General features: G+C 36.8%; 1 protein-coding gene across 7 annotated transcripts in view; it reads right to left on the bottom strand.

Annotated features, from left to right (window-relative positions):
* Nucleotides 1-12,348, bottom strand: part of PLCB1 (phospholipase C beta 1) — a 662,592-nt gene that overhangs the window by 184,186 nt on the left and 466,058 nt on the right. For all 7 annotated transcript variants that reach the window (XM_064475872.1, XM_031434233.2, XM_031434231.2 and 4 more), the window contains exon 10: nt 9,972-10,118. In XM_064475872.1, coding sequence (XP_064331942.1) covers nt 9,972-10,118 — 147 coding nt within the window. The remainder of the gene's footprint in view (nt 1-9,971; nt 10,119-12,348) is intronic.

The raw sequence follows: 12,348 nt of genomic DNA, 5'->3' as shown, positions 1-12,348 counted from the left end.
AAACTCTGTCTTTTAATTCTGACAGGCTTTTCTATTATACAAGTCAAATCTTCTGTCATGTTTATTGAAGGCAGAAATGCTTAGAAAAGCTGAACATTCTCTTTGAAAAGTGAAATAAATTTAAATTTGACAACTGAAATATAAAACTTATACTCTAATAATTTCAACACATTCTTAAAAAATTGAAGAAGACCTAAATAAATGGAAAGACAGCCAATGTTCATGGAGCAGAAGACTTGAAATTGTTAACATACCACTACTCCCTAGAATGATTTACAAGTTCAGTTCCTATCAAAATCATATCTGGCTTGTTTTGCCCGAACAAACAAGCTGATCTCAACATTCATATGGAAATTCAAAGGATCCAGAATAGACAAAACAGTCTTAAAACAGTAAGAACATGTTTGGGAGACTCACACTTCCCAATTTCAAAATGCAACTACAAAGCTCCAGTAATTAAGACAGTGTGGTACTGGAATAAGATTATACACATAGATCAATGAAATGGAACTGAGAGTCCAGAGATAAAACCTCACATTTATGGTCAATTGACTTACAACAAGAGTGCCAAGACAATTCATTGCAGAGAGAATCATCTTTTCAACAAGTGGTGCTGAGACAACTGGATTACCATATGGAAAATAATGAAGTTGGATCTCTACCTCACCTCATATCCAAAAAACAACAACAAGAAAAAAAACCCAAAAAACAAAACTTGAAATCAATCAAGCTCCTAACTGTAAGAGTTAACATTATGAAACTCTTAGAAGAGAATATAGGGGTAAATCTTTGTGACCTGGGTTAGGCAATGGTTTTGTAGGTATGACACCAAAAGCATAAGTAACAAAAGAAAAATAGATAAAATTCATCAAAATAAAAAACCTTCAGGAGCAGAACTGAAATAATCTAGCAAAAGGATGAAAATTATAATAATCAAGGCACCTGAGAAGTTTCAGGATGGGAATGGAAGTCAAATTATTTCTATTTCACTTAAGTCAACAGAAGGTACTAATTTCTTGATAATTTTTTTAAAAGATTAATAGTAAATAATTTTTGAGACAAGCCCACCATCAACACACAAATGGAACTTTTTGGTTTTCCATATTAAAGAGTTTCTCTGACTTATACTCTATAAGCCTCTGTCATTCTTTTTTATCACTCATTTAAAAGATGATATGTTGATGAAAACTGTCGAAATGACTTTGAAATGGACAAGATCTGCCCCGTGGAGAAACACAGGACAAAGAAAATGGAATTAAACCTATTGGCTTAATTTTATTTTTATAAGCAATTCACAACATCCAATATCAGCACAACGGTGACATTCTTGGGTTCTACAGAGCACTAGTAAATGCACTGAAAAGCTGAGTAAGTGCATTTGCATGATCACTTCTCTTTACTGGAAAAATAGGGCATTTTAAACACACAAGTGTGTTTGCAAAAGTAGAAATGCTGACAAAATAATCTAGAAAGTTCCTTATGCTAGGTAATCAATTTGCCTTTCATAATTGCCTCAAAGTTGGTTATGATAAAGGTCTTTGCTGCATTAAGAAAAAGGGGACAGTAGGAGTGAAAGCAAGAAGACAGTCATTTATGTGTTATTCCCAAGCTTAAGGGAGGACTGCTTTAGCTAAAGAAATGTAGAATTCAAGCAATTACCAGGTTAACATTAAAAATGCTAGCCCCTGCAGAGAGCAGCACGGCTATTAAAAAGTAGAGCGGATTTTCTGCATACTACCCAGGAAATTGTTTAAATGTGTTGCTGACTATATCCAATATCATACATAATGTGCAATTTCATTAATACTTTATTAAGTGTTACTCACTTCAGAAAGGAAGCTGCCATGGATTTATAAGCTAGATAACGTTTAATGATAGATTGAAGGTAGATAAATACCTGACCCACAGTAGAGTGTTCTATCACGAAAGATTCAAAAATTTCCAGAAACATTTCTTTAGATTTGCTTGCATTTTTATCATTCAAATTAAAAATAGAGTTTGATGTACTTTTTGAATGTTGATCAGTTACTGTTTTGAAAGACATGATGAGGCATGGGTTTGGGTTAGTGAGATGGAAATGGTTCTGGAAAAAAAAAACAACTAAGAATGGGAGGGTCTGTGTGTGTGTGTGTGTGTGTTTGTGTTGTGTTTATTTTCCAACATCTAAGCCCAAAAGAATTCCTCTAAGGTAAATTTATTCATTCTTAAAATATATAATCTGTATCAAAAATGGAAATCTCCCAAAGAAACCATCAGAAAACTCACATTTATCCATAATTGTCCTGTTGCTTCAAATGCACATTAGGTTCTCTGTGTGTTTTCCTTCACGGATGGAGATTTTTTCCAAATATGTGTATTAGTATTCTCCATTACTCTTTCCTTTTCTGCTTAAAATCTCAAAACTGGCTTATTTTTCTTCCCTAAAATTCCTACTTCTCATTATTACATCCCAACCACCCATGACATTTCCATTTGATTAAATCCAATAAATACAGCTTCTGGGGCCAAGGGATTGCTGTGGGTTAGGATTAATGATATGTCATGAGTCACTCAACCCTTGTTGTTTCTGAAACTAGTATCTGACATCATCTCTGCCTGGCTGTGAACACCCTCTAGAGTACATTCCAAGCCCATGATTCCAAGCCAACTTTGGAACTGAAGCTCCATCTCAGATTAATTCAGAATACTGCCCCAAGTCATAGCTCTGCAACTTCTCACTTGACTGCATTCGTTTTGGGCAGCTGGGCGACATTCACTTGAGCTTTGGCTCATGTTACCCAAGGCATCCATGGATGGAAGAGAACAGAAAATTGAAAATAGCAATCCTTCTACTAACGCAGGCTTCTGAGAAGTTTCTCATCTTGCAGAGTATGACGATTAATTGCCTATGTTTATATTTATCATTTTTTATTGTCTTCTCGTCGATCTCCAGGGTAAGAAGTTTCCAGAACCTGAAAAATTTGTTAAGTCAGTAGCTTTCTTCAGTAAGCACTGTCTCCTTCAATAAATGGAGATGGAGACCATTTCTCCTTGTTTTTAATGCTGCGTCAGCCTTTCAGGTCACATCATTCAACAGCTACACTTAACGGAAGTATCCAAAATACAGAGGATGTGCTGTTCACCTTGACTGTCTCAAGGGCATAAGTTTGATCTGGTCTCTCTCTTCCATACTGCCTGCCTGCTGCCCCAGTGAGATCACAAAACTCTTTTGAACATGGATTCAATCACCATGGGATGGTTTAAGTAGATGGGAAAAGAACTTTAATCAAAAGCCTTACTTACAGAAGGATCTGTTCACATTCTGAAACACAACATCTGTGGGAGGCAAAATACTGGTTGCTTCGGATTAAAAATGACACAAGACATAGTTCTTACCCTCATCATCTAGGTGGAGAGGCAAGTACTGATAAAGGAGAAGGTTCTTCTTGCCAGGGATTTTACACCTTCACCCACATATTAGAATGCTGGTTGCCCCTTTTTTTTCCTTGCCAACAGAATATGCTATTTAGATTCTCATATGCTTCAGGGTCCCCTGGGGGTGAATCTTAATTCTTAGCAGCCAGTCACAGTAGTTCTATGGCCCATGATATTGCTTAATTTCCTTTCTACCTAATCCCCAACTTCCATAGGTCTGTGTAGGCTGTGGTGTAACTCTGGCCAACATCCAATGGGGTGTAAAGGAAAGTCTACTGGATGGGGTAGGAGAAAGCTCACTCAAGCAAAGGGCCACAAGACAGGGACCCTCCCTGTGCCACATGGTGGATCTTATCTCTTAGGGAGGCAATGCTCAGGGTGCACAGTCACCTTGGAACCACAAGAAGAGCAAAAAGATGGAAAGCATCTGGGTCTCTGATGGCATCAATGGATCCTGATTTAATCAACCTGTAACAGCTCTGGTTCTGGACTTCGTACTGTGTGAGATAATCAGTTCTTTAATGTTTCAGCCATTCAGTAAGAGGATCCTCTCATGTATAGCCCCAAATATCCTGGCTGTTTCAACCTACTTTCATTTTACAAAGGAAGAAATTAAGGCTTAGAAGAGTTAATTTAGTTAAAGGCAAATTTAAACTTGGCCTCTTTATTTGCTAAGCTTAACTTCTTTCCTTTCTACCTAATCCCCAACTTCCATAGGTCTGTGTATGCTTTAAAAGAAAAATAAATTATAAGAGGTTGCATGTGCTAAGGACTAAATGAGTACAAGAAATGGGAAGGAAGGGAGTGACACCAAGCCTGGGGTCATAGTGGATGACGGATGAGGGCAAAAGGGTAAAACTCTACCATTTTTAGAACTTTTTTTGCAGCCAAGAACACACACCTGAGGAGAAGAGTTGAATAATCAGTTTAATTCATCAGAGAGAGAACTAAAACCTCAAATCTAATGTTTTATTTCCCAAGCTGAATAAAAATGTTAATTATTCAGAGATATGCCACTTTGCTTTTCCTGAATATATGGAGTCATTATCTCCCCAACGGTTTGGAGTAAGAGAAGATTTATGACAGGCTGACAAAGTGTAGGTTGAAATGAATGCACACTGTTCAGTCCTGAGAGAATCTTGTTTTGAGTCACAAGGGTAGATTCTTCAAGGAAAAACAGTAATTTAAAACATAATCACTACTTGATGTACTGCCAAATCTACCCCAAACCCTAGAAAATGACCATCATAATTAAAAATCAACTCATTCTGTGCACATATTTCTCTCAATGATCCAATTTTATTTTTCCTTCTGGGTGTCTTGATAGTCAACAAAGCACTAATGAGCAGAGAAATAGACATAATAATAAATTGCTGAAGTGATCAGTTTTGATACTGTGTATTTAATTTTTACAGTTCCTTTGGATGCTCCAAACATTCCAAACGTTTGAATTCTCTTTATTTGAATTTAGACTGGCATTTCTCAGGAATACTGGTTCTTAAAATGCTCCAAGAAAATAAGTAGGTTGGTCATTTTAGGGGAGGGGTGAGTGTTGGTCACAGCCTTACCGACCGTGAATCTGTAATCTGTGCCAACCTTGTTTATATCAGGGATTTTAAAAACTTGTTTGAATAAGAAAACTTTTCTTTTTCCACCAAATAGTCCTTCTATGAAATAATATTTCTATAGAAAAAGTTTCTTTTCTTGTTCTGGAACTGCTTGTAAAATATAAAATCTAACATTTTCTAGGTATTGATTTTAAGATTTAATTGGATTCTGTTGGGTTATAGCTTGGTTATAATTTTATTTTGTAATATTCTTAATTGGATCTGCAGAGTCTGAATTTCCATGTTATAGATGTTTATATTTACCTGAAGGTCTCAGAGATGAGTTCCACATTAGGTTTATCTATAATTAAAACAAGGATACTAATAATATCATATGAAGTTAATCCAAATTTTACCTGTTAGTCAAAAGAAGATTTCATGCAAAACCTCAAGAGCCTACATTAGAATTTACATGTAGTTTTTTAAGTTAATTATATAGATTTCTTCTTAATTCTCCTGCAGGAAAATAAGAGACTTTGGTACTGGGACAAGGTAATACTGTGAGAATGGGGATTTACAAAGTGCAAACCTTGGTATGAAAATATTTAGTTCAGAAAAGTGAGCAAGATAAGTTTAAAAAAACCCTACTAAGTGAAGTAAGCCAGAAAGGAAAAGAAAAATACCATACGATATCACTTATATGTGGAATCTAAAAAAACGACACAAATGAACTTAATTACAAAACAGACACAGACTCACAGACATAGAAAACAAACTTATGGTTATCAGAGGGGAAGAGGATTGGGTGGAGGGATAAACTGAGAGTTAAGGATTTGCAGATACTAACTGCTGTATATAAAGTTGATAAACAACAAGGTCCTACTGTACAGCACAGGGAACTAAACTCAATACCTTGTAATAGCCTATGATGATAAAGAACATGAAAGGAATATATATATACATACACACACACACACACACACACACACACAGACACACACACATATTTGTAACTGAATCACTATGCTGTAGACCAGAAATTAACACAACATTGTAAACCAACTACACTTCAATAAAAAAAGAAAAAAACCTTAAACATCAGAATATGATCTAACATAGGTAACATAGTTTTAAAAATTGAATATTTGAAAATATGTGAATCCTAATACAATTAGAAATTTAAAAATTGGGGAGAGAGTTGGGTCATTTGGTCAAAAATCATGTATATCAGGTGGTGGTGACAGGAAATCATTGTACAGAAATTTGAACACAACTATTTGAGTTCCTTTTTCAACAAAAAATAGAGCGGACTCTTCTCTTTTTTAGTAGCTGAAAGCTCTATCTTCTGAAAACTATTAGCCATTAAATATGCTAACACCCCAAACCAAACTGACACAGTAGAGCAGAATTCTTTACCACATATGTGGTTACTGGGTTATTCAGAGGGTGGGCAAATGAGTGATTCTGGGAGAAATTAACTGGACTAAAAATCCTTAGTAAAATGCAGTTTAAAAAAAAATAACTGCTGAGAAAAATTGAACAGTATTCTGTAGTTTTATTGTTTGTATTAATATTGAATAAATTTCTGGGCGCTATTATTGTGTTGTGAATAAAGCAAATGAGTAATTACATGTAATTTGCTAGGTATCGAGATTGATCACTGAAGCACAGCTATAGAATCAAGAATTTAAACTTGGAAGACAGGAGCAGAAATATTTGTGTGAACCCTTGTGCCTTAACAAGAGGAAAAAAAAAATCTTTGCTTGCTCTGGTCACTGAAATGGTCCAGAAAGAACATTCCATTGCACAGGGTTCAAACTCCAGTTACCCAGACACAATTTTTTCACACTAAAAGGAACAAAGGCTCACTGGGGGGAAAGTCTGATTCCACGCGTGGTGCAGAAAGGAACAGGGTGAGCCTAGGTGATCTTTATGTGCCAGGAAGTAGGGACATTTTCAAAGATCAATGAGTCATGTCAAGAGAAGAGAGAAGCCAGCCTAGAAAACGCTTCCACTGACCAAGACAACTTGAACATTAAAAGGAGACTAGTGGCTGTGGTTGAGTGAACCCACATAAAATCTGAAAACTGTTAAGTTCATAATGATATGCAGGAAGAAAAAAATTAATATATTCTGAAAGAAGGTAAAAAGAATAGAATGTATATCCAGTCAATCTTCTCATCCAGTTATTTTGGTATCATAACCTTACTAATTATATGGCAAATAATATAGATATTAATGGATGTAAATATATTCATTTTTGGACTTAAAAAGGACTTTCGGTAAAATTACTGCATATTGTGACTTTCAGATAGATGAAATCACATACAACGTCCAAAATTTAACTGAACATACATTAAGTATTTTTAAGAGTGGTTCTAAGCATATGAATAATGCAAGATTCCAACATGTGCCAACTTCTTTAAAGTTATTTTTTCTTAGGATCCTATCAAGTCAAAGATCTAGATTCCTCACTTGAGGTTCTATAGACCTCCTCAAACTTGGATAAGAAAGAAGATTACATCTTTAACTCAAACCACTATGTGCAATTTAACATTCCCTTCAGTTGTGAATGCAGTCACAAATCACTGTATTATTAGCAGGACCATGACTCTGTTAACCAATAGGAATCACAGACCTTTTCATATCATATATCAATTGTTGTAAATATCATATGTATTATTTATACTAATTTTTAAATTGAGTTAATAAAAGATACACAATTTTATCACAAATTTGTCTTTTAGTATTTGATAAAAGTATTTCAATGGAATTTATTTCCTCTTTGGAGCCTATATACATTATTTTATGTATTTAGCATTCTTAGAAGGGTCCGTGGGCTTCACCAGACTGCCAAACAGGTCAATGAAACCAAATAAGATTACGAACCACTGAGAAGGAAAACACCCTTTACAAAGGCTTACCAACTTGAGTAGGAGTGGCAACATTTTTATAATACGTCTAAGAAGCTGAATCCAAGAAAATGGGATAAATGGTCACTCTCTTCTTGAGGTTAGGAAACCTGAGGTAGTTTTAAAACTGGGCTAGTTAAACATATTTTGACATTCCTCCCATCGAGAACCGTGGTCTATGTCCTAGCCCTTTGAAGCTGGGTAGGGTTGTGACTGTTTTGAGAAATAAACAGAATGACAGTATAGAACTTCAGAGGTCAAGTTCAAAAAGGCAATTACACTTCCTCCATGTTTCAGGACACTTGTTTTTGCAGCTATAAGCTGCCATGTAAGAAGTCCACCTACCCTGGAGCTGCCATGCTGTGAGGAATCCCAAGCCTCTTGTAGGCCATCAGGTCAACAATCCTACCTGAGCCCAGGTGTTGGGTAACCCCAGCCCAAATGCCAGACCTGCTGGTGGAGAAGCCGCCAGATGATTCCAACACCAAGGTGTCTGTATCACCCCCAGGCATTCACTTCCCAGCTGCAGCTCAAGACAGGAGGGAACAGAAACAAACTTTCCATTCTGCACTTTGTCTGAATTCTTGACATATAGACTAGGGATCAAAATAAAATGGTGGCTGTTTTATGCCACTGAGCTTTGGTGTGACTGGTGAGGCAACAAGAGATGACCACAGTAGGGTTTAGGATAAGCCAAACATGAATCTCATCAGTTTTATAGTATGAATCTCTCTTAGCAGATAATGCAGTTGAAACAAAACAGGCCACGAGTAGCCTGAGAGCCATCCAATTTTCATGTAGAACATGCAAGCTGCAACTCGACTGACTGCAGAACTCAGAGTGTATGATGGCAAGATGGTCTAGATCACAGATTATCATCCTGAGACACTCCATTGCAGCCGTCTAGAGGCCACGTTGCCATCTCTGTCCAAGAGTCATCTCTCTTCTAAGCCATGTTTCACCAAGTGTGGGATACCAGGCCAATGCTGGATTTGATGCCAACACAACATACATTTGTGCCTAGAAGAATGGACCCTCTTAAGGAATTCAGAAGAAAGAACTGCTTATTCGCCAGATGGCTGAACCCTGTGAAATCCTGTTGGACACCTCCATGAACATCCAGGGCCTGGATCTCCCTGGCATTACATACGTAACATTGCCGGTCTGTCCTCCAACACAAATCGTGCATCCCTCGGCAATGAGCCACAAGCACATCAAAACCTTCCCCTAAGCGTGGCGAGCATCTCCAGCTTACAGATACCAAATGAGGCCCCAGACTTTGGTTGCATTGTGGGTCTTACGGTCTAGCTATCTTATATATTCATTTGAGTGACGGACTGTGTGAAGCCCAAGAGTGATAAGGTTTTTAAAGCCCCACCCCCTTTTAACCTGTAGATTTTTTTTTCACAAAGTCTTTCCAGAGCCAGTAATCAGAGTGTTCTGCAAGAAATGCATTTTGATTACAAAACATTTTTAACTTATTGTAACCTGTATTCATTAAAAATTTGAACTCTAAACTATGTTGAGATGATACAGATTATACATATGTTTTAATATTTTTCTATTTCGCCATTTACTAAAAACCATGGCAATGCTCTATTTAGGGCCAAATTAGGAAACACAGTGTTGTTTTTTCCTCCTTTATTATAATATTTACAACAAAGTGTCAGAGGGAAATTTGTTTCTATCTAAAGCCCTGATTCACCTTGAGAAAAATTATTAATATGCCTCGAGCAAAAGTTATTCAGGACTTCAGAACTTTTCATGTAGACAAAAACAGTCCAGAGAACTAGGGGGGGACTGTAAACGGCTTGAAGTTCACTGAAGAATGAATTCGGTTACACAAACATTCCATTGGTCTGAAGACACCAGACATGATACATTTTAGAAGACTTGACAACTTGGGCCGAGACATGCTGAGAAGAAACGACATTACTGCTTGTGGGTGGTATCTCTGGTCCTGGAACCCCAGTTCTCAGAGGCTTTTCACAGGAAGTGAAGGGAAGTATGCCTTCCCTTCTGAACCACCGTGAACAGAGGCTGGTGAAATTTGGTGAGACCGGCTAAAGTAACTGTCAAAGAACCATCAATTCCATACCTGTGAGGTAGGTGTTGTGTGAGGAGTTAATGAAATAGTGAGAAAGGGGCTGAGACATATCTTCATTCAAGTCCAGTTTCTCAGGTGAAACGACTCCGTTTTCTTCCCCACTCAGGTAGCGCATAAATCCGTCCACTGATATCTGTCCTGGAGGAAATGAAGAGTTAAGAAGAATGTGAATGTATTACTTTTGTGGGTTTCTGGTATCATGGGCTTAACTTTTTTTTTTCCCCCAGAAAACTCTGGTAGCTTCCAAAGTAGAAGACAGTAGCCCCAGTTGCAATTTAATATGTGAAAACAGTAGTCTAGGATCATGCTACTTCATTACAATTGTCTCCAAATGCCAGAAATAATAGAGAAAACTGTGGTTACATGAATCTCACAGACTTTCAGAGGATTTAAATACCTAAACATCAATCTCCTATTTTTAAGTCTAAGAATGGTTATCAACTTTTTGCATCGACACCATCAGTGTTTATCTCTCAGCGACAGAATTAGAGATGAACTTCCCAATGTTCTATTATAAAAATATGTTACTTATCAAAAATGTTATTCACAAGTGGTTTTATTATTTGAAATAGAGTGAGAATATTTTCAAATAATAATCTTTTTATCTGAAACAGAAAATAAAGATGACCAGAACTGAGGGCTAAATAATTGAATGCTTATAAAAACCAGGTCTTTAAATTTCTTATTTAGAATGACTAGACTTCAAATGAGAGAAATATGACTCACACTTCAGTTTACTCAGATTCTAGTTAGAATTTTTCTTTTGTTGTAACCTTTCTGAGGTGACTAATGCTAAATACTCAGCTAATTATTTATCTTCATGAAAGTAATCTTTATATAAAACAGAGAGGGGGGCCATCTTCATGATTTTGTTTCATCACCATAGTTTGTTTCTTCAACCTTAAAAATCAAAGCCTCAAAAAACAAACAAACAAACAAACAAACAAACAAACAAACAGACAAAAATAACCACCAGGGCATTAGTGAGGACTAGAGATCTTGCAAGTTAATGCTGGAGTGCGATATTTCTTCTTCTGTTGTTGAAAAAGTTTTGTATTAATATAAAAGTGGTGTATGTTCACTCAAGAAAAGTTACGAAATGACACGATCAGAGAGGAAAACTGAAACTCTCCTGAACATCTTCACTCTTTCTTCTGAGGTAATTATTATTAAAATCTTGGTGTGTATGCTTCCAGAAAAAAAAAAAAAGTGTGCATGTGTGTGTGTTCATTCTTTCGTGAAGATGCAATCACAGGATCCTCCAGACTGATAAAAATTCATAATTCTGGGTTGACAAGTGTCCTGGAGGCAGAAGGGTGGGACAGGACAGGAGTCCCCAACATCTGAATGCAACCTTTCGATCATTACGCCCTCTGTCCAAATGTAACCTTTTGCTTATGATACCCCACCATCTGAATGTAACCTTTTGTTCATTATGACTTCATCCAACTTCCTGATCAAGACTAAATAAGGACAAAAAATCCTTCCTGTCCACCTGGGAAGGTGGATCTGGGATGAAGATCAGGAAAGATGAACCCAAACCCCTCCCTGCCAATGAATATTCTGCCCAGTCATTTTTACAGCCATATAACGAGCTTGCTAGGAAACTCGGGGCAGCTACCCACCTGGGTCTGCCTGCTCTTTCCTTGAGAGCATACTAATAAATCCTTGCTTTGCTTTCCTGACCTCCGTGTCTTGTTTCTGAATTCTTTCTGCGACAAGACAAGAACCTCTCGCTACAACATGATCAGCAGCTTTTAAAAGCAATTGAAACAAAACATATGCCAATAGGGCAGGGATGACAAATTCGTTTAACTTTAGCATCGATTTCCATGTATTGCCTCTGGTGCCTTCTGGGCACTTGCGTTGAGAAAGATTCTGAACCATGCTTGTGATTAATTTTGACATCTCTCCTGGGTACGGGACAGAAATGTGGGGCTATACAAGCTATTTGTTATTCTCAAATGAGGATATTATAATTCAGATCAAGTTATACTCTGCAACGTGCCAAAGAACACGTGTCAAACTTTTATTTAACTCATTAATGAGGAAATCAGGAAGATGACAAATGTGATACACAGGAGACTATGAAACACTGACACATACATATACATGTGTCACCAACCCCAACAAAACAAAAATGAAAACCTCCAAACCTATAAAATACTGCTAAATTGAATATAAACCTGGTTAAAGTCCTATAGGTCAATTAACATAATCTTTGGGTTATCTTCTCTACCTTTACTATTTCATAGGAGTCGAAGATCTTAACATAACTTTTAGCTTAGATTAAAATCAGTTAAAAAAAAAAAAAAAGCAAGAGTTAGGTGAATCAGATTCAAAAATCCACAAATGACAAATGCTGGAA

This window comes from Camelus dromedarius, chromosome 18 (genome assembly GCF_036321535.1).
Source record: "Camelus dromedarius isolate mCamDro1 chromosome 18, mCamDro1.pat, whole genome shotgun sequence".
NCBI lineage: Eukaryota > Metazoa > Chordata > Mammalia > Artiodactyla > Camelidae > Camelus > Camelus dromedarius.
This window is presented reverse-complemented; position numbering and strand designations above follow the sequence as displayed.